Raw genomic sequence first — 23,251 nt, forward strand, 5'->3', positions numbered from 1 at the left:
TTCTCTCTTTCTCACTATTCTAAAGAACAAAACAGCTGAAGGAATGGGACAAGAAAGCAAGACCGTTAGAACAGTATCTGCGTAAAATATGCTTATATGCTTACACATGTGTATTTTTTTTTCCACATTATGCACGTGGCAACCCACGCGAATGAAAGAAGGAACTATCTACTTACCAGTGCTTCCTTCCTTACTGGTTTCATTTTGTTTTTATTGACACTTCATTAAACACATGTTGGCATTCTTTTTTTCAACGACTGCTGACCATTTAAACTTTTTCAGCACACAACCACGTTAGTTTGTCAACATTTTATTTTCTTGTCATTCAAGTGTATGTACAGTTCTGAGTGGCTGTGCGGTAATCGTACAAAATGAATGTGCACACAGTGGGAATCGGGTGTTTTCTTTATGTAAAGCCTGCTAATGTCCGTTAAATTAGATACGCGGCGTGCAAGTGCAGCAAATGAAACGAAATGCCAACAGCACACATATATGGAGCATGGCACAAGAAGGTAGGCTCTTTCTTTCTTAAGTACTTCTATATACAGCATGAAGCTCTATAGTTCGCAGGTCCCCAGCAGGGAGCGTGTCGTAAGTGACCGATATTCTCAACTTTTGTCACGGCGGTTCATGTGGCTCTTTCAAATTCCAGTGACGAGAATGGCATTGTGGCTCGCCACATTTGTTTCAGCAGACTCAACAAATCCATACACAAAAAATGAATAAAAAAAGAAGCAAACAGACCAATAAGAAACCAATCAGTGGAGTTTCTAGTGTTCCAAAATTCCGCAAAAAATAAAAATTTGTTGCATATATTTTATTGTTTCGCTGCAGACGACTTCAATGTATAATAGCGGCGCGCTCAAGCAATTCTCAGTCTTTGCCAAATATGAGACTCGAGCTACAAACAACCGCATGCCGCAGACAAGCCCGAATAGCCCTCTGAGAGAGTGTCGAACGAATTCGCAGTCTACCGCAATGCAGATATGTTTTCCCTTCTCCAAAGAAGATAGAGAATCCACACCAGCCTAGCAGAACGGCGTACCCCAAATATATATATATATATATATATATATATATATATATATATATATATATATATATATATATATATATATATATATATATATATATATATATATATATATCCTTCCTTTTATACGAGAGAGCAATGCGTGAGCCGACGCCTCGAAATTTTAGTAGCAGCCTGTCATGACTCCATTAAGTGTCGACCATTTGTCTCGCTCGCACTGATTATCCAAGATGATCTGTCTATCTCAGAGAGCTGTTCGGAACGAGCAAAAGTAATCCGCTATATTTGTTTCAGATACAAAACCTATGCATACCTTCGCCGTTCAAACGGATAGAAGACGAACCTCCCTTGACAAGAAATTGTCGTCCACTGCGAACACCCTTTCATTTTTTTTCTTTTGTAACAATTAATACAAAAATGACAGATTGACACCGCCTTTTCTCTCGCCTTTAAAGACAAAATCGTGATTTCAGACTTGTGTATGGATGCAAGAAAATTCAAAATCAAGCTTCATTGTGAGTTTGCACACATCACAGAAACCACACATCACAATAGACGAACGGCATTGGTCGGATGCTTAAGCAGGACGGGACTGTTGGTTATTTTTGTAGGTGAACAATATACACAAACTTATTCTTGGCTAGTATATTGCTGTCGTTGCAACCAGACAAGCTGCGAAAGCCAGACAGCTTGCTGCATTGCCGTCCTTTACCAAAGAGAAGCGCATAGACCCTTCAATTGATGCGACGGGAAGGGAAACATTAAGGGCGTAAAAAAAAAAACTATATTCTGTAAACTATGTCGGTCGTGTGCAAGCCAATTTAGAGAACAACATAAAAAGAAGGAATCTGGACATTTCATATAGGTCCCGAAATGTGCTTTCGCTGGGGTGGTATTCCATCGACGGCACACATATACAAAATAAGACAAGCTCTTTGCCAGAACACTGACCAACAACAACGAACGAAGCTCTGGACTTAGCGCACACAGCTGGGCTATATAGTTACACTCGCTCGAATCGTGTGACGTATCAGTGCCAGCGCCAATTACGAACTCGAAACATAACTGATAACTCTTATATCTATACATTGTGTTCCGTGTCCATTATTTGCGCTGGTAATGTGCCACATAAAGGCAGCATTTGAATAAAAGGAGCCCACGCACGGCATATCGAATCTACGGCTGCAAACATGCAACAGAGGGAGAATTTGTCGGTTGCAGCTGTTCGCTTCGCGACAGTCACTTCGGGAGACGCATCGCGCGACATCTGCTGCGGCGTGGCGTCCGAATGCATCGTTCTCCGGCATTGCGTGGTCCCGCGTGTGGTCCCACGGCGGGCGACGACACCCGTGTTACGCGGCTGGCTTGGCGTCGAGGTTCCTGGAGAGAAACCAGACCTTCATCGGTTCCTTCTTGCCCTTCATCGTGACGGGTCCCCGGAAGTCGAACTTGAACGTCGGGTCCTCGTTCTGTGGTTGCTGCAGACACCTGCGCGCGGAACGGACGATATATGGGCTATTAAAGGAACACTGACATGATATTTTTCACCTCTAATTGTGTTATTAGTAGCAGTAATCTTGTGTCAAACGAAGGTTCAGACCATCTAGACTTCACAAAAAAGTCCAGACAAGCATCATGGCGCCCCAAAACAATTTCTTATACTACTTGTTTCCATTAACCATGTTTAGTTTCGGTACCCAAGAAGTAGACGCGTCATGACGTCATCACATATATACGCTTGTGATGGCCGCGGTTGCGACACGCGAGCGTAGCCGGACAAAAGTGTGTGCAGCATTACTATTATTCTTTCTTTATGAGCAACTTCATCACGCCCAGCCATATGGCAACATGACGGCAGCAAATTTTGCTCTGTGTCATGACATCACGAGAATGTCGATGATTGCAATGTCCCGCATTTGCATACCCTATTTTAGTATCAAATTAATATATATAATTTCCCAAACTTCGTGCTAGCCAAGTCCCATCACTTTACATACGAGAAGCATGTGGTAGAGAGAGAGAGAGAGAGAGAGAGAGAGAAATAGAAGACATGAAAGGCAGGGAGGGTAACCAAACGCACGTCCGGTTTGCTACTCTGTGCTAGGGTAAGGGGTATGGGGACGAAGAGAGAGAGAGAGAGGACAATTTCGCGCCCATTTGAAGGCTCGCACCGAGTCTACACACGGTTGTCAAGACCTGTCGACTTGAGGTAGACTTGGTAGAGTTTCTACTCCCTTAATAGGGCTGAAGCGCCTGGGGTTCGATGACGCCACTAGTATACACTCTGGAAAACAACGAAGTGCTAGCAACTCCTACGCATAGGAATTGATTTGCGGTCGCTCGTGAGCGGCAGCAAATCATTGAACTTCGTTCTCTAGCACATCTCATACTCTCCTGAGGGAGTATGTCTGCTCTGCATGCGTCCCATCGAAGTGAACGCACTCCAATAAGGAAGCACAAGAAAATGGAGACAAATATGGAGTAAGCATTTACACCAATTACACCCACGCAAAGGAGTTGCCAAATGTTGTCGACGTTCCCTAATTGTTATTGCTGTCTGCGGACGTGCCTAATACCCCTGTTATAGTGCCAGGCCGTTCCATCTTGGCGTATACGGGCGCTTCCAGTGTTGGTATATAAGCAGCGACTTTGGCTATATTCCAAGTTAGCAAAACGACAATGACTCAGGGAAACTCAGTGACTCGGTTTAATTACTTTGATAACTTAGAAGCGAAGTATACTTAGTCTCTAAGTTCCAGTACTACGCTTTACCTGGAGTATATGCTGAAGTTCCGAGGATACGGTGCCATTACGAGGCACCTTTAGCGTCTAATCGATGGCAATGCAGGAAAAAGGTGTTCCCAAGCAACATGTCATCGCATGGAAGCTCACGTTATGGAAGAATTCTTACTAATTCGGTAGAGTGATAGCACCATATCCACTACATTCAAGATACAGTGCCTTTACTTCACCCTGTGCCCTCGTATACAGCAACAATATATACTCTACTCGATGAAATAGAAGAGTTTCGACAGGGTATCTGGAACACTAAGCCGCAGCAAATTTGTTAACATGGAGGTTAAACTATATAGACCGCAGGTTCAAAGAACGTCCTCGACGAAGAGATAGCGCAGATGCGGCGGATTCGTGTGCGTACCGGTATGCGTCTTCGGAGACGTTGATGCGCCCCTTCTCTCCCGTGGTCTCCGTCCGGCTGGTCAGGTTGACGGTGTTGCCGAAGAGGCAGTAGCGCGGCATCCGCTTCCCGATCACTCCGGTCACCACCTCCCCGGAGTGGATGCCGATCGTCACTTGCTGCGCAACGCGCACGACAGCGAGTCTCAGCGCTGATCAAATCGAACGAGAAACGGCTCGTGCAAGGGTCGTCCCATACACAATCGCTAAGTGTGTGTATACAGATGGCTACAAGCAAAAGAAGATATGCTAGAATTGGCTAAGAATGCGTGGTTCTACGTAAACGTTAATGTCTATAGAGACTCGAGAAAAAACTCGACCGGTGATGGCGCATTCCTCGTGAACACGGCATGCCACGAGGCAACGTTATCAGCCGTGTCGTCAAGTGCTCACCACGCTCTGGTCGTCGTTCATCTTGACCTGCTTGCAGAGGTCCATGATGTCGAGCGCCAGGCGGCCGATGCATCGCGCGTGACTCTCGCAGGGCTCTGGCAGACCGCTCACTGCCATGTACTTGTCACCGATAGTCTCCACCTACGTGCACGGAACACGATAGTTCGAGGTCGTCTTGCACTCATAGCGTTCATTTATCGTTTGCTCTTGTTACAAATGAGAAAGAAAGAAAGAAAAAGAAACATTGAGGATGTGGCGTATATAGTAATAAAGCTTTTGCATAACGGGGCAAACAATCCTGTGCACACGAGGAAACGTTGGCTTCCCGCCACCATCATGAAGGATTATGCGATGTGTGGGAGCGCAGGACGTGTGTTGGTGTTCTCGCGTGCACGCTATAGCGTGCTCGTCGCACAACATAGCCTCGCAAACGCAAGCTTGAATCTCGTTTCCCTGCAGAGTACTATCCCCATTCAGGAGATTCGAAGCATGCGAACTTCAGGCGTATAAAACTGGTATACTGTAAGTTCATCCTAACGAACCAGAATGGATAACAAAATTCCGACGCATGTATTCATACCAAATGTTTCGATGGTTGGGAAACGTGTTGAGGTTGCAGTTCACATCATGCCGAAATGTAGGAGGAAGGCTTTCTGGAAACTGCAGTTTTGATCGCAACACGAATCTCGAAAGTGTTGCTAGCCTTAGGATACACATATGGCTCCCCTACTGCCTGGATTCAATGACGATGTTTCAAAATGTATCCCATAAAGTGCAAGAATATGAAAGTGGTAAATAGTGCAAATATTTGGTTAGCTACCTGGATATTGCGATTTTTTTTCGTGCAAGTCATACGCGTGTCTTCGGGTAATCCGACGGAAGGTAATTGCGCTATACTAGGTGTTTCTACGAAGACTTCAGATAATATATAAAAATAGCAGTTTTGAAACAAAAGGACGGTTCCTTCGGAGGCATACCGTCTGTGGTGGCGACCTTCAGGTGACGGGTGATACGGGCTAATCAGTCACTAATTAACAAAAACCCACGAATTAACCTTTCGGTTGTTTCTTTCAGCGTGCTTATTGTAATTGGGAAGTTGAAACGGGCTTTCCATAGAAGCTATATCAAATCTTGGATCTGAAAAAATGCATTTACCCGCTGCTGGGTGGCGTAAGCAGAACGTTGCCTCGAGGGGCGTGGCTTTGCGCTGGCTCCAGCCTCCCAGTTTTGCTTGCGTACGCCCTGATACCCTAAAATCGTCGACCCCCAGCTCCGCAAGTAATCGCATTTTTCCAGGTCCAAAAGATGATATGGCTTGTACGCAGATCTCACTTTAATTTACAAAATACGATGAGCCGCCCACTGAATAAACTAATTGTTTAAAAATTAATTAAACTATTCTTCTTAATTAGCGACGAATTACTCCTTATCAACCCGTCACCCCGTGGTCGCCATCACTGATGGCACATCTCCGAAGGAAACGTCCATTTATTTAAAAAAAAACGGTTATTTTTAAGCATAACACCCTGTATGCTCCACGCAATAAAGAAAAATTGCCCAAGGTAAAAAAAAAAGGGGGGGGGTGCATGGCGCGAAGTTACGCGAATGAGCACACGCGAGTTGTGCGAATCAATTATATTCTGGGATTTTATGCGCCTAATTATGAGGCACGCCGTGTAGTGCGAGGCTCCGAATTAATTTTGACCACCTGGGCTTCTTCTTTAACGTGCACAATAAATCGAAGTACACGAATGTTGTTTTGCATTTCGCCCCCTTTGAAATGCAAAACAACGTTCGGGGTCGGGGTCGCACCGGGGTCGGGGTCGCACCGGGGTCGGGGTCGAACCCATAGTATCGAACTCAGCAGCGCAACGCCATCATATATTGTAAGTTACCCACCGCGGCGGGTATATATAGTTGCGCAAATCAATTTGGCACCTTGTACACGTTCGGGTTCTTCTTGGGATCGGTGAGCACGTCGAAGGTCGTGTAAATGTCGTTGAGCAGCTTGACTATCTTCATGGCCCCCTTGGAGTCCGAGTGCTGGGCGCAGTACGCGCTGAAGCCGACAATGCCGCTGAATAGTATGGTGACGCAGTCGTACTTCTTGGCGGCCACGGGCCGGTGGTGGCGGAGCTCGTTGGCGACCGACGGCGGCAGGATGGAGTACAGGAGCCTGCGAGAGGAAACAAAAAAGATGTTGTGGCAACAGTGCTCAAGGTTGTGGCCCTCCCCGTGCGTACAGTTAGGTCGCATGCGTGTCGGTGTTAAACTCAATCTGTATATATACAGATTGAGTTGCCGGTGTTGCCGAAGAGGCAGTAGCGCAGACCCGCGTCTGATAACGTATACGTTATCAGAAATGTGAGAACTTGAGACGGAGAGATGCGCAAACAAGGTCTATTGGTGGGCTGGAGATGTTAGCCTCGCTGTTCGCGTGACATGCTGCTGCACGTTCTGGGTGATGATTATGAACTGTACAGTGAAAAACACTTAACGGCACATACAGTCACACAAACACACGCGCACACGCACGCACGCTCCCACGCATATACATTATAGAGATATTTACAAAGTTTTGTTGAGGCTCTCGGCCCGCAAGAACGACAGCAGCGTCTTCGCGGCGCGTAACTTGGATGTTAACTATGCGAGTGATTATGATGTCGACAGCACTGGTTATGAATTCAAGTTACGAAATAAGGAAAATACTTAGGCCGCAGCAGCAGCAAAGAAAATAGAAACCTCGCATTGCAGAGATTCAAAAGATTGCGCAAAAAGCAAAAATATTCACCGACGATAACGATACTCCCTAACGCGAAATTTGAGCGCAGCTTGTAGGTGTTTTCAGTTCGCGATATATTGGCTGGCGCGGACATTTTGTCTCGTGCGACACGTTGAAAACGGAGCGAAATGTGGCGAGACTGCCTCGCTAATCGGAAGATCGCGAGAAGCGGCGCGTGGGTGACGCGTGGGTGACGCGTGGGCGAGATTCACAGCAGCCACCGCAGACGGACCTCCGCTTATGCAGCGCTTTGGTGTACAGACGACGCGCGCTACTCTGGTGCCATCTCATGAAGCATCGTCGCCGCAAAAGCGAAGCCCGCCTTGCGCGTCACTACGCTTTTCTTCTCACGCTTTCGCATACGCTCCCCCTCCGCTTCCCGGCTCATGGTTCCGCTGCACCCTCCCCCTCCGTTTTCCTCCTCGCGCTCCCTTTCATCTTCCGCTGCGCCCCGCGTTCGCTTTCATCATTCGCTGTGTTCGTTCGCTCGGCTACGAGGGACAACGCCGACGCTCGCTGCAGGAACGGGCGCCTGAGAGCTAGCGCTCTAAAAAATTCATATGACACTTATGCCACGTAACCAATAATCTCGTATTCTCATACGAGAACACTTATGAAACAGATGGGTTCTCTTAAGATCATTCGAGATAGTTATATATAATATGGTCGTTGCTGGCATAATGACGTGGCGATGAAGAACAGTATTTTTTAAATAACATGAACCGAGAAGTGACAATTTAATACGGAGATGAAATATTGCTAAATATTCCAAAGTCGAATAGCTATTGACGAAGCAAGTAAGAGCGACGCGTGCTTGCCTATTTAGTATATAAGGAAATAACTTTGCTGGTGTGTTGTTTCCCGTACCTGCATGACTTACGTCTTGCCCACGCGGCACGATACATGTACAAAGGACTGGGCGCGCACATAGTGCATGACCCATGAATCCAAGTTGAGGACAACGTCTAGGCTTAATTCTGCTTGTAGAGGCAGGGGCAGGGTCGCTGTCAAAATGGGCAAGATGAGATCGACAATGAGACCTTAGATGGACATATTGCCGACTATACTGCGCACACCTCTTGAGACTGTGTATGTCCGCGTACAGGTCACGAGGTCTGTAGCAGTTTTAGATATTTAAATGCCTTACAGCAAGATACATACATATTAAATAAATTTCTCTGAGCATATTCGATAAATAAATTCACACAACTCTACTACGAAGGCCTGTACAACGAAATTATCTGTATAAAGAAGGAATAATTATGTCCCGGTACTATAGTAAGCTGGGCGGTTCGTGACCCTTTACAACGAACTGACCTGTATAGCGAATAATTTTGGAGGCCCCAAGCACTCCGTTATAAAGCCGCTCGACTGTAATGCCTTTTGGTATTCAGGGCAGAAAAGGCAAAGGTCGAATACGCAACGGACGTTTTCCTGTTCTGTCCTATATGTGCCAGACCGCGCTGTTTACAATACGCAGCATGTATACGCAGGTGCACCTTCTTCACTGAGCGCTGTACAGACCTCTCATTGTTTCACTACGGGGCGCAGACCCCCATGCTGGAACCCCCACCTGTCGGTCTTTTTCTTCTCGTCCTCGAGCTCCCGGTACGTCTGCTGGAGCTTGTCGGTGAGTATCTCGAGGTTCTTGGTCAGCTTGTACTCGGCCTCGAACTGCTCGGAGAGGAGCACCAGGTCGCGCGTGGCGTCGTGCAGCGGTATGTCGCTGAGGTAGAGGCCCCTCCGGTTCAAGTCGTCCAGGTTGAGGACGCTCGGAGAGCACAGGAACAGCATGAGCTCGGTCTCCGGCACGTACAGCATCTGGCCCTTGAGGCGCATGCGCGTTGCACGCTCGCCGGTCTGGCCCGCTGTGGCGCGCGTGCGAAGCACGTACACCGTGTTTATGTGCGCCAGGATGTTGTCGAAGGTCAGCTCCATGTGAGGTCGCACGAGCTCCATGAAGTCCGAGATGCGGCTGTTCTCCTGTGAGAGAGAGAGAGCAAGCGGCGCTCTGTCGTGCGTCTATATAGTATATCAACCGGCGGCTACAGCGCCTTGACGTTCCTCATGCAGGGCGCCTCCTATAGCTGTCCTCTTTATGCGTATTGCAACGTCACAAAAAGGTCCGCGCGTTGCTTGGCTCCGTAACGTAAAGGAACAGTCCCGCTCTTCGGACGTATGTACGGCGGTGACTGGAATACAAGCACAGACTTCGCGCGACATCTTTCCTTTTCATCGCAACTTTCAGCTTTATCGTACATTTCCTCTTTCCCCAAATGTAGGGTACGTGGACAATAAGGCTCGACCCGGATGTTTGTTTCCCATTCTTTTCTCTCTGGTGGCGTTCGCGAGTTTCCAGAATCAACGAGGCTGTCATGCTGTTGTGGTTGTGTTGCCAACCACGTGCTACTTGCACACCACTTTGTGATTACAATGGCCCCGGAGAATGAGCCCGGGCGAGACCTTCGCAAATGTCTTCACCAAAACACGTCTCCTTGTCGAAACGTTGCATTCAGTTTGATGCATCGCTTATTCGACCACTGGTCTTCCTGTAAAACAATGTATTGTTTGGATCTATATAAGCCCCCGCATATCTGCTGCAGTTTTCAGGCAGATAGACAGAGAGAAAGTGTGTGATTGCGGTGAGGAACAGGCACCATATTCCGCAACCTTTTAGGGAGTACGGCTCAGCCCCTAAAATTTGTAGGCAGAAAAATGGAGATTGGATATCTTTTGGGGAGGCTTTTCTACCACCGCAGTTGTCGTCGTGTGAGGAGCCTGTTAACAACGGCAATGGCGATGAGGACATCAGGGGGTTTTAGATTAGGGGGCTCCAAACGCTTGCGTCCTCCTAATCTAAAGCTCTCTATAATCATCGACGAGTTTATTCAAAGCAACTTTATTTCGCAACTTTACAAGGCGAAAAAGGTGGCAGAAGAAAAATCTGCTACACGGCAGCTTGACTGGGTGGGCTCCATGGCCACCCATCGGCAATGGAGACGAAACACATTTAGCATTACTAAACCTTCACAAGAAGCACTGTACCAGACAGTAGGTGCACCCACCTGGGCGAGCGTGGGCAGCACTCGAGTGACCGAGGTGCCGGCCTGCACGACGTTCAGGTTCCGGTCGAACATGACGTGGAAGGGAAAGGCGCGGCAGAACGTGGCCGGACTGATCTTCTTCTCCTGCAGCGACTCGGCGTCCAGGAAGTCCTCGAGCTCGGGCTCCGGCGTGCGCGGCCGCTGGCCGGTCTCACGGATGGCGAACTGCACGTGGTCCAGCCCGTCCTCCTTGCCCTGGAGCTGCTCCACTTGCACCTCGGTGTGGTGCAGCTTGCTCGCCACGGCCTGAGCAGACGATCGATTTATCGTTCGATCGGCAGATTGGTCGGTCGTCGATCACAGATCCTGCTCTCGTTTCGAGTACTGAATAAAAAAAAAACAACTGCGATTCTGTAACACTTCTAGTGTAAAAAAAAATGTAATTGGTAATTTCTCTTGGGACCCTCACTTCGTTTTATAATCTAGGAGTCATCATCATCATCATCATCATCATAATCATCATCATCAGCCTGGTTACGCCCACTGCAGGGCAAAGGCCTCTCCCATACTTCTCTAACAACCCCGGTCATGTACTAATTGTGGCCATGCCGTGCCTGCAAACTTCTTAATCTCATCCGCCCACCTAACTTTCTGCCGCCCTCCGCTACGCTTCCCTTCCCTAGGAGTATTAAGGATCATATCACTATTTAGAAGTGTGTCCACATTACGAACATTCAATGAGAGTTTCATAAGCTTCACTTAAGCTTAAATTTGGCCTTGTTGATGATTAACAACTCTGGACGTAGCGCGTTGCGGACGAGAAGTAAGTGTGTCCTGTCGCTTATTATTTTGCCCTCGTCTGCCACTTACCCCACATATATATTTCATATGCTGTTTTTCTTCTTTTTCTTGCGATATACTTCGAATGACTCAATTTGACTGAACAGCACCCCGTTCTTATGGACAAGCTTCATGTATCTGAACTAGTGGGTATATTGACGGAAAAAGAAAACACTGTGACCAAGTGGGCCATTTTTCTTTTTTTTTATTCTCCGTTCACCGCTTTCAACAACAACCTTTGGCAAGAACGACAGAGAGCTGAGCTAGTTGGTAAGGATTCATTATGCAAGAAAGGCGAGGCGTGCAGACAGGACACAAGAGAAGATATGGGGACAACACGAGCGCCACTTCTCTTGTGTAAGCTTCTCTTGTGTGTAAGCGTAAGCTTTGCCAAGTAACTTTTGAAACTTAGTGTTGTCTTACAGTATATTTGGAGCCATATAGTTTCACAAAAAGGGGTACTTTCTTTTTTGCCTGCAGAAAAATTGATGGCAGTGCCGCTTCATTTTCGTGACATTGCACTTCTTGCCAATATCTCTCCGATCAATGGCTACCCATACTGAAACTTAGCGTATTGAATAGGTTGAAATACTGACACTGGATGCTAGTTCCGCGTTTTCATGAATGGGTTGAAGTCTGCTTCAGCCCTTTTTATTGCCGCGAAGTCAACAAGAGAGAGAGAAAACAAAAACGCCGCTCAAGAGACATGACGAATTAGGCCCCCTCTCTCACCAGCCTCGCACATGTCGACATCTTCCTCTTTCTTGTTCGTCTGTTAAGTTGAAATCCTCGTCCCGAATAAAATGAGCAGGACGTTCACCATCACAGTGTTTAGAGCGTGTCACTTCTGTCAACGGGGAAGTTCGCTCAAATCACAAGCAGCGACCTTCCGCGCAGCCACAGGGTCAACAGCCACGCAAGAAGATAATGATAAATAAAGTGAAGGAAAACAACCTCCCGTTCGAATGAGGACTGCAAATACCCGTGTAACCTCGAGAAAAAAAGAAAAAAATGAAGGGAACGCATGTCTTTCATTTATTTCTTTTTATTTGTTCGTGCGACTGCTTTGACGCTCGTTCAACAGAGTTACCGCGCTGTGTACCTCGGGGGTCAGCGAACGGTTGAACGAAAAGTTTGCGCGGACGCGTGGAGGCATGTTTGAATAGGGACCGTGTAGGCAATTGAGAGAGGCTGGATCATTTTGCTATGACAGCGGGTTAAATACGTGTTGCTCCCGCCATCGTGCCGTCTCATTGTCCAAAAATATGCGCGCAGCCAGCCGAATGCTTGCAAGCAAGCTAAGGAGCGCACGGTCTCTGGCTCGTTTATAACGCTTCCGCGGTACGTAGTGGTACGTAATGCGCGCGGCAGGCAATGGCAAAAGGATAGCGAATATCGCTATAAAGAAGTGGCTACAATCCTGTTTCGAAAGCGAGAGAGAAAGGTCGAAGGAAAGAAGGGAAGCAAGAACGGGATAAATAAGTAAGTAAGGAAAGAGGGGAAGGAAGTTCACCTTGAAAGAGTGGGCGTGGAAAACGCGGACCCCAGAGATGGATACAAGTGCTCGTTATGGTGAGAAAGAAAGAAAGAAAGAAAGAAAGAAAGAAAGAAAGAAAGAAAGAAAGAAAGAAGGAAAGAAGGAAAGAAAGAAAGAAAGAAAGAAAGAAAGAAAGAAAGAAAGAAAGAAAGAAAGAAAGAAAGAAAGTGACGTTCGCAAAAGATCAGTGAGAAGCGCAGGCATTTGTTTGCAGTGCGGCCTCACGTGAACCGTGATTTGAATGCGCGCCTGTTCTTTGCACCTGTACAGGACGTTTCATTTAAGTTGAGCCAAACTTTAAGAATAAGGAAAAGCCACGTAGCTGGACCGAACCAATGCAATATTATTTGCCGTCGCTTGGCGATACTCCGATTATTTTTTGCATTTCGCATATTTACGTAATTAGTCTTAATTAATTAATCACCTCCTCAAATATTATAATTAGATGTAAAGTATCAATGAGACAATTGTAGAGCAACTTGAGAAACACCTGATATAGCTTTCTGTTGCTCAATATGTGCTACATAAAAGTGTTCTTCCAAGCATGAAAGAAGCCCGCGAATGTTATGATTATCTAATTATAACATTTGAAAAGTTGATTAATTGATCAAGACTGCAAATCTAATTAGGCGGAATAAAAAAAAACTAATCGGAGTGTCTCCAAGCGGCGGCAAACAACATTACCTTGGTTCAGACTAGCTGTTTACCCGCCGTGGTTGCTCAGTGGCTATGGTGTTGGGCTGCTGAGCACGAGGTCATGGGACCGAATCCCGGCCACGGCGGCCGCATTTCGATGGGGGCGAAATGCGAAAACACCCGTCTACTTAGATTTAAGTGCACGTTAAAGAGCCCCAGGTGGTCAAAATTTCCGGAGTCCTCGACTACGGCGTGCCTCATAAACAGAAAGTGGTTTTAACACGTAAAACCCCATAATTTTTTTACGTGGCATTTGCATATTTTTAATGTTTGGCTCATGTTACGTGGAATAACTTGTATGTATAATTTGTTCTTGGCATCTCTTTAGTTACTTATTAATCTGTTGAATTAATGTGTGGGACATCTGCCAGCGCAGGTTATATAAATCGTTCTCCTACCTTTTCAGACTTCGCGAGTCGGCTTTGCAGACCTTTTTTTGCATATGGATTGCCTCGTGGTATACTGCATAGCAGTAGGTTGGCGTTCGTGCCACCTCTGGAGCGGCGTATGTATCATCTGTAGACTGTCGGTGTACCTGTAGCTTCCAAGCATGGCATCACCACTTTTGAATAACACGTGCACGAAAGCGACGGCGTATCGTCAGGTCGCAAACTAGCTGGCACTTATTTTGTGGAGGCGGGTTCTCAAGGCTTACTAGGAGCACACTCAGCATTCTAGAAAAAATTCAATATTTTTTACACGTCTGCAGGAATTGCACTTCCACAGCGTTTCAGACTTTCCTCATCGCTAAATAACGCTTGTTACTTTTCTTGCTATAATTATTGTTATTATTGCTATTATTATTGTTGTTATTACCGTTATCATTATTATTCCTATTATTATTGTTGTTATTATAGTTAATATTATTGTTATTATAATTGTTCTTGTTGTTATTGTTATTATCATTCTTGTTCTTGTCGTCGTTGTTGTCGTTGTTCACAGAAGACACCACTCCGAATTTCAGCAGGTCGACTGTAGCTGAACGACAGTTCAACGACGCAAAAGTTTGCCAAGCTTAATCCTCATGGATGGCTTGGTGGGCTAGCTGGTATAGCATCTTAAAGGATTAAAAGCGCACACAAAGGGGGACAGAGCGAGGAACAACAGGACACAAAGCTCATATTCGGCACACTTCCGTACTGAGAAGACAGCACGGGAATCTCTAACAAACATGGCTCAGCGTCCCGCAGGTGTCTGCATGAGCTACGCGTTCGGTGTCTGTGTTATGCTCATACAGACACCGAAGAACTGTATATCTACACTGGCGAGATTCAACTATGTGTTTTGAATGGCGCTCACGGTGGGCTATCTGGACCGATCTGGAACACTTTTCGTGCTTGGGACCCAATGTGCGATTTTCGCATGATGTACGTGTGTACTTTGACAGGCGTCATCGTACGTTTTAGAGCGATAGCTATACTATACTCCAAATACAAACCCCAGAAAACACCTGGTTCCGTAAATATGACCTTCAAGCTCAGCCAAGGTCAAACTGGGACTTATTCTGCCATCACATGCGGCTGCTGCGTACGCCGCGTGGGCACCTATATATAGAAAGCGATCTGCGATGTGGACAAAGTGCGCCGAGTGACATAGTAGCTTCGTATACGCTGTGCTTTCAACGCTTAGTTCGCGTTGAAGCGAGACATAGCATGAAGGTCGGTTCGCTCGCTGCTGCTGCCGCACAGAGCAGCGTTTGTGTGTTGTCGCCGAATAGCGTCTGTGTCCTTTTCCAAAGCGAGAAAAACCGTGCTATCACTTGACAAATTTCGTTTCACCACGTTTCTGCACCGGATCCGCCCTGAACGTTGGCCATGCAATATACTACTTGTGGAAAACTAAGCCAGTAGATTTGCCATTGTGCCCTGCGTACAATGTAAATACGAGGGGACATAGCACACTTAATCTGCAGTTACAGCCTCTTCGCATTCTAAAGGATCGTCCTAACTAATGCACTAACCCTGCCTCAGGGTTCGCACCTTGAACATGTACTTGGACAATGGACTATAGTGCAGTTCGTACGTCCCACGTTACGAAGGCGCTTTTAGTTTTTCAGTGGGAACACTACTAAAGCCCCTCCATACACGTTTTCGCCGACCGGCACTGGCGCGCGGATGAAGGGGGGGGGGGGCCTTTAGGAGACACTGGTCTCCACCAGATACATTATATATCTGCATATGTGGTGCATACGTGCGTGTCATGTCTGTATGTTAAGTGTCGTATGTCCTGTGTGTCTCATTCGATTTACCACCGCCTTCTATTAGAGTAACATGCTTATCCTACTGCCAGGCAACCTCTCTTGCTTTCATTGAGCCTCTGCCCCCCCCCTCCCCCCCTTTCCGTGTGCGCTCGTGCGAGAGCGTCGAGGTGCCAGAGCCACTTACAACGACGTACAGCGTACAGCTTCTGCTGTTGCCGCCGCAGCAAAACCGAGTGAGTCTGGCAAACGAAAATTGAGCTGGCGATGCAATATGCTCCCAAGTTCCGCGGTAAGAGTGGGAGCATGTGTGCGTGAGCGTGTGTCCACAGTGACGTTGGACGCGTTCAAAAGCCACGCAGCGAAGGGGAAGTCGCGGTCATTGCTTTTTTTTTTTTTTTCACGAGCCTTCGCAGGGCGCAGCGTGCGAAACTGGTTCAGTGTACCGGGACCGCTGGAGAAGCGGCAGCAGCCGCCTAGAGAAATGATGTTTGCAAGCCTCGAATATAGAAACGGGTGCCACTTTCGCGTTTGGAGCGGTTTGGAGCGCCAGCGAAGGAAAGCCCGCTCGGTATCGAGTCTCATTTCGGGGGACAGAAAAATGAAGACGAAGTGGGCCTGAGTGGTTGTTGCTCTGCCCTGCCCTGCAGGCCGTCGCTGAAGTAACGCAAGCGGCGAAACCAGACAACTGTATACCCTGCTATGTGTTGTCAGGCAGGCAACGACCCCTATACTCGTCCGTGCAGGAGCGGATCACAACGCGGTCAATCTGCGCAGAGTGAAATACGGTCGTGTCCCGTTGTTGAGGAGTATTCAGATCGTGGGGGGCTGTTGCGGAGACCAAATGTTTCTCATGTCCGGTAAATGGAAATACATTTACCGGATGGTATAAGTTGTGGGCAAAACTTAGCAAGTTCGCGAAGGCGCGCATATATAGTTTTCCACGTTATTCGCTCCTTATATGCATCGCTATGAACAAAACCCTCGGAATGGAATCGGGGTGAGCTGTAGGAGGAGGAGATCGAGTTTATTCGGAAGAAAATCTCAGAGGAGTTGGCGTTGAAGGTCATTGCTCTCCACTGCATGGGTGCAATGCGAACACGCATGTGAACTCGGCGCGGCTTTTATGGCAGGTTTGCTTTAGACTAAACAGACCTGAGTTTCATGCAGAGGCAAAGCGAGGTGTATGTTATTTAAGCAACCACGTCGACTATCTGAACCACCGCAACCTGTATAGGAACAAATTGGTTTGATCATTTGTATTGTCATACTCCAAAAAGTTTTTTCGTTCCTTTTTGCATTGACTCGTCATATAGTCACTAGCTTTAAGATCAGCTTGATTAGAAACCGATATCTTCATATGCGAAGAAGGACTTTACAACGATAACAAGAAAACAAATATTCAGTAACGAGGCATACGTAGAGGCCACTGTGTTTCAATGCGGTCTTTTTGGAAATGCCATCGTGGAATATTATAGTTTATACCGTGAACAAGACGAGGTAGCAAGAAGAGCGCATGAACACACAGACACTGCACTATGCGTGCGTGTTCCTGTGCTTTCCAAATACGCAGAGGCTGTTTTTATTGCTGTGAGGCAAAAAAAAAAGAAAAAAGAAACCTAAGACCGGTTTTCGTGTAGGGAGACCAGTGCGGATAACATCGCGACGGGATGTGTCGCGTCGTGTGCAGAGACGCCCTGCAAAGCTCGGATCGCGTGCAGCGGCACAGCGTACGCGAGCGTACCTTGACGATGCCGATGACGATGGGTTCGAGTCCCTCCCGCTCGGAGTAGTAGTGCAGGAGCAGCGCCCCGTCGCCGGGCCTCTCGGTGCAGCGGAAGGAAGGGGCGCGCATGCCCGGGTAGATGGTGGCCAGGTGGTCGTGCAGGGCGTCCAGGTTCTGCAGGAAGTCCCTGGGGGTGGCGCCCAGCACCTGCAGGATCTTGTCGTAGCCGGACTCCTGGCAGAAGTCGAAGAACATGCGCCCGAACATCTCCAGGATCTCGTCAGCCGGTATGCCTGCGGCCGAAGGCGCCAGGAAAAGGGTGTTTCTTTCTTTTTTTTTTTTTTTGCTTTCGTTGACATGAGAGAAGAAGGACGCGTTGGGAAACAGAGATGAGCGCCGCCTACATGCTCCGTGTCCCATGATCAGATGGTACATATAGTTACACGTATGCTTTTGCACACATGTATACATTGTTTGCGTAAAAGAACTAAAATTAAATTATGGGGTTTTACGTGCCAAAACCACTTTCTGATTATGAGGCACGCCGTAGTGGGGGACTCCGGAAATTTCGATCACCTGGGGTTCTTTAACTTGCACCTAAATCTAAGTACACGGGTGTTTTCGCATTTCGCCCCCATCGAAATGCGGCCGCCGTGGCCGGGATTCGATCCCGCGACCTCGTGCTCAGCAGCCTAACACCATAGCCACTGAGCAACCACGGCGGGTTGCGTAAAAGAACTAGTAAAAGAACAGAAACTGCTTGCACGGTGACATCCCAACAATACTATGAAAGCAACAGAGCGGCGTTACATCAAAGCAACAATGCGAACAATATACGACAATATTGCACAGGCGACAAGGCGACAAACAAAGATCACTCTTATGAACAAAGCGCCTTTTTTTTTTCATCCATGTGTAGCGTCCAAAAAACTCCGCGGTTATATGGATATTTCAGAAATATGCTTCACGAATATTTCATTTTGTGGCTCAGGTCATTCTATCTGTAACTATAGAGCGGCGCGCCTGTTCACGGCCTAACTACATATCAAAGTCTACGAATGAAGAAAAAAATTTAATAATAATAGGCAGTGAATGTGCCGAGTAATGTAACAATGTTTAATCTATTTTTTTCTTCGCCACACTTGAGTATTTTTCTTGGCTTCGAGTGTGTAGTATTGTTCAAATTTTCAGGATGGCATGTGTGACATATCGTCGCAGTGCATGTACTGCGATTCTTCAGGGCATGTTTTGCAAACTTCTGAACAAGTCACATGCCTGAGTGAGGGTGGAGCCCTTCACTTCCGCTTAATTATCAGCTGGGTGAATATCAGTGAAGCGATGAGCGCGCTGACCTCTGGGACCCGTTGTTCCGTGGGGCTTTTCCGTCATAAGCTCCGGCGGTGGAAAAAAAAAAATATCTGCTGAAACAACCCCCTCTATTGCTGTTTTGGTCTGATACCTTTCTTGAGGTGATTTTGCGAGTAATACTTGTCCACCATAGCTGCTAAACATGCAGTACACCAGGTATGCAACACGTGGCGTGCCATCTCGTGCCAGAAGAGCTTGATTATTGCGCTATCACGGCCACGGACGATTACTCATCCCAAAGGTTTTCGTCCAGATCCTCACTTCTTTTTCAACAGTGCGTAGAAACAAGAATATGGTAAGTATACGTTCATCACTTTTCTAGAAACACCTACTCTCCTTGCCCACGTCTTCTGTCAAATTCCAAGCAAGCAACTGCATCTTTCAATAAGTGTTCTTTAGTGCACGGCATAATTACATTGTACTGTATAGTCACTTCCGTACTGATCGTCGCGCACACTTCCTTTGTGTTCGGTCGTACAAAGTTCATTACTCTACATACAACGCTCAAATAGTGCATATGGATGCTTTTGTTGCTGCGGTGTTGTCTCAAAGCTGATGTCATGAAATTACCCCGTCATAAAAACACAGGTCACCGGTGCACCAAGGTGCACCTTCGTTGAACCCGTATGGGTTTGACATGCTATTGGTGACTCGTTGGCAATTCATATTTAATTGGGATAAATGTATGGCGTCACATGGGAACGGGGACACACGGTGCGCTTTTGTTGTGTGTCAGTCTTGCGTACGTGTTGCGCTATACGTCATCCTAATTCCTCGGCAAAAACAAACAAACAAAAACACGAAGGTGCGCTTCTTCTGGATTATAATACGTGTTGACTACCAAGCGTACAAAAAGAAAGACATACTGAAAAAAGAAAATTTTTGTATACTGTCAGTAGCAATTATTAACAATTCCGTTGGGTCACGAAAAGTGTCGGCAGTTATACATGTGTGTTTGTGTACGTGTTGTACTGTTAACAGTGACATTCAGTTCTATTCAATTCAAGACTGACCGAGGACCTTCTCCGCCGCCAGCACGAGGCTGTAGGTGATCTCGTCGTCGTACACGAGTCGAACCAGGAACTGGCCCTCCATCTCGATCTCGGCTTCCCGTCTGCAAGGACCAAGCGGAGAACCACACAAAGCCAAGCAGCTGTGTCACACTTCCTGATATAGCTCGAACTGTGCTATACGACAGTACGCAAGAAATTAAAGCGGGCTTAAGTGCCACGAAAAAAAAAAGGAGGGGTCTGAGGGGAGGCTGGGTTGGATTCATGCTCGGAGTCGCCATTGAGCATCAGAGACAACATCTTACTGAACAAAGTGTTTGCACTGTTAGGGCTGGTTCAGGCGCAGAATTAGTTATTGTACTTTAAAGTGTTCAATTACAGAAAGAAACACATGCTTATTTGTCTTTTTCTTTGAACTCCCCAGATAAAACGTTTAGACTGTACCCTTCTTTTTCGCCTCCACTTGCTGGATATCGAATTTACGGTTTAAGTTTTTCACCGAATCAATTTCGTGAATGATGTCCTGCAATTGCCGTCGTGGCGGTGCCGCTCACTTCGCGTTCCACTAGTCCTCGCTCCATGGGAAAACGACTCGCCTTCCAGACGTTCAAGCCTTAGATTAATTACGAGGGCGCGTTTTTCTTTCCCACTAGATACATGAGCGTTAGGAGCCACGGAACAGGACAAAAACAAAGGCACCATACACTTGTTTCTTCAAAAAAATAAGTGTGTGTTGGGGGGGCGGGCGGGCATTTTTGTGAACAAGATAAAAAAAAGCTAAATCCTAGAATGGGGAAAAAAAAATGGTTGCTATGTTTTTTTTTTTCGCTGATTGTACGGCCACGCCAAACCGGTCCTGTCACGATCGCTCGCTCTTTGGACCACCAAACGTCATCGGAGGCTGTACGCGCTTCCTCCGGGTTTTATCCCTGGCTTATTTCTATTGATCTCACATTTGTTGACCACCTGCCTGCGTGTTCTTCCTCACCCGCTGCGCACTTCTTCACTGTCATCTCCACTGGGGCTATCAATCGAACAAGAGCGGAGGAACTAAACTATACACACACCGCCGGCTGTGATTAAAGGCGCATAAAAGGCCCGGCCGCTCTGTACTGATCGCTTCGGGGCTTATCTAGGATTCGCAATCAACAGCGAGAGTAGCCCAGCTAACCGGTCACTGAAGAAGCGCCCGCCGTGCAAGACTTCCCGCCCGTTCCTCCCCCCCCCTCCCCCCTCTTCCCCACTCGCGCGTACGAAACCAGAAGCAAAGAGCGTCAACAAAAACGAGCACGAAGCGATCGCGTGCCCACCAACGATAGCCGTTTCGAAGCCTCGCTCGCGCTACACGAAAGGCAGGGAGGCCGGGCTCTTAGATAATTCGCGCATTGGCTTCATCCACGGGACGCTCCGCAAAGTGTCACGCCACGCGCAACGACCGCACCCAGAACAACATCCCGGAGCTCGTCGCGTACGAACAGCGCGTTCGCTCTCGCTTATCGCTCGTTCCTTTGCCGGGGCGCGCAGAAAGACGCAGGGGAAGCGCAGCATTCGCTTGGACCGAAGCACCACGCTTACTTTCCTCTTGCATATATATATATATATATATATATATATATATATATATATATATATATATATATATATATATATATATATATATATATATATATATATGTGTGTGTGTGTGTGTGTGTGTGTGTGTGTGTGTGTGTGTGTGCACACAACACACACGCGCACATAGTATATACACGCTTGTCGGGCAAGCGCGTGGACGATGACCACGCTCGCCGTGGGGCTAATGTCTCCGCGCGCGATGTGCAAACGCAAGAGAAGCAACGGTGCGCCCCGTAATTACCGCGCCGTTCCCGCTGCCATCGGCCGCCGCTCCAGTTCGAGCTCGCCTGCCTGCGTGTGTGTGTGTGTGCGCGCGCGCTCGTCGCGTGACTCATTAATCGCGACAGCAACGCCGCCGAAGCGCCAACGAGACCGTGCCGCCGGCCGAGTTATATCCATCCCCATTCGCTTTTGTTACGAAGCCCGTTTTCACGGTTTCTCCTGCATGCGAGCCGGTCCGGGGAGCGGCGCGGTCATTCCGAGCCAAACGGTGCCGTTATGCGCGCGCGCGCGACGTGAGTTTGTTGACTTTCGCCGGGCGCTTTCGCTGTACGACCGCTCGGTGCTGCTCAAGGCCGGAGTAAAGAAGTGATGAAGCTCCACGCTAATGCCCCGCCCGCTGCGCGTTGTTCTAACTGTGCTGAACATACGGTGAGGGGGGAGGGGCTCTCTCGCTGTCTTGTGAAGGAGCTGGGTCGCCTTCAGAACTACACCACCTCCACCCCCCCCCCCCCGCCTAACTTTCCACATTGCATATCCTATAGTACTGCACACTGGTGCTCAGCCAAAATGCAGCAACGCGTTTTGATTGTTGTTAACGCGTTTTCGTTCTTGTTTCCTCGTAGGTCGAACAACTTGTTACGGCCACATATGAGTCAGTTATGTCAGGGTAATTTCCGCGGGAAGTGTCCCAGACGTGCCGCTAGGCCATCTGAGGTATTGCTTAAAAAATCCCAGCTATTTACTACCTAGCTCAGAGTGACTTCCCGAGACATTTTTTCTCAAAAAATAAAAAGAACTGTCCTATCACCTGGCGTGCTCGAAAATTTGCTCAAGTACACGAAACATGGTTTCTCGGTCATCCGAGATAAACACTCTAGCGTTTCTCGGTCATGCGCTCCTACGTGTGTGTTTTCAAACTTCTCGGGCAGGTACGCAAAATGTAATGCAAGAGAAAAAAAAAAAGACGGGACAAGATAAGAGAAACGAACTCTGAGAGCTCTCGTCCGACCTCTCGGCTGCTCACGCCCTCGGCAGCTACCACAAAAAGACAACACCGATGAAAACTTCATAACAGTCAACGAAACCGAGCACCACAGTTGAGCCCTCACTGCCTGAGTAATGTCGCGTTACACGACGACAGAACTGTGCGCGCCGACTGCCTGAAGCGAGACGAGCACTGCGCTTTGCGGTGAAGTGGTATACCACGGAACTATTAGCGCAGGGACCCAATTCAAAACTTAGTATCTCGCCTAAAGCAAAAATCAAAATGAGAGAATGATGGAAATCAAACGAAAATAGGCCGGCCTTTATAATGTACTTTGTATCATATTTTTTTACAAGAAGCAGCTCATTGCGAAAATCGTGGAAGAAAGTGGACCAAAATCGAAATGTATGTACGTTCAACTGGTATATTCTTTCACATACATGGTGTTTCAGCGAACACTTTAAATTTATGTTTTTTAATTGCCTGTGGCAGAAAGCACATTTATAGTCCATGAGCTGGCCTACTCGAAGAGGCGGATATTACTTGCACAAAAGAATTTAAATCCGTATTCCACGAATTAACAAAAATTACTAATTAGGTTCTTACCTA

At 47.4% G+C, this 23,251-nt stretch overlaps 1 protein-coding gene across 2 annotated transcripts in view; it reads right to left on the reverse strand.

Annotated features, from left to right (window-relative positions):
- Nucleotides 1-1,800: 1,800 nt before the first annotated feature.
- The window catches only part of Gycbeta100B (guanylate cyclase soluble subunit beta-1-like), a 73,541-nt gene continuing 52,090 nt past the window's right edge, over nucleotides 1,801-23,251 (reverse strand). For both annotated transcript variants that reach the window (XM_070535608.1, XM_065430225.1), the window contains exons 3-10: nucleotides 19,825-19,925; nucleotides 17,462-17,736; nucleotides 10,469-10,753; nucleotides 8,977-9,386; nucleotides 6,560-6,797; nucleotides 4,622-4,762; nucleotides 4,191-4,348; nucleotides 1,801-2,521 (exon numbers count right to left, since the gene is read on the reverse strand). In XM_070535608.1, coding sequence (XP_070391709.1) covers nucleotides 2,386-2,521; nucleotides 4,191-4,348; nucleotides 4,622-4,762; nucleotides 6,560-6,797; nucleotides 8,977-9,386; nucleotides 10,469-10,753; nucleotides 17,462-17,736; nucleotides 19,825-19,906 — 1,725 coding nt within the window. In that variant the 5' untranslated portion in view covers nucleotides 19,907-19,925 and the 3' untranslated portion in view covers nucleotides 1,801-2,385. The remainder of the gene's footprint in view (nucleotides 2,522-4,190; nucleotides 4,349-4,621; nucleotides 4,763-6,559; nucleotides 6,798-8,976; nucleotides 9,387-10,468; nucleotides 10,754-17,461; nucleotides 17,737-19,824; nucleotides 19,926-23,251) is intronic.

The sequence above is a fragment of the Dermacentor albipictus genome, chromosome 3 (genome assembly GCF_038994185.2).
Source record: "Dermacentor albipictus isolate Rhodes 1998 colony chromosome 3, USDA_Dalb.pri_finalv2, whole genome shotgun sequence".
Taxonomy (NCBI): Eukaryota; Metazoa; Arthropoda; class Arachnida; order Ixodida; family Ixodidae; genus Dermacentor; species Dermacentor albipictus.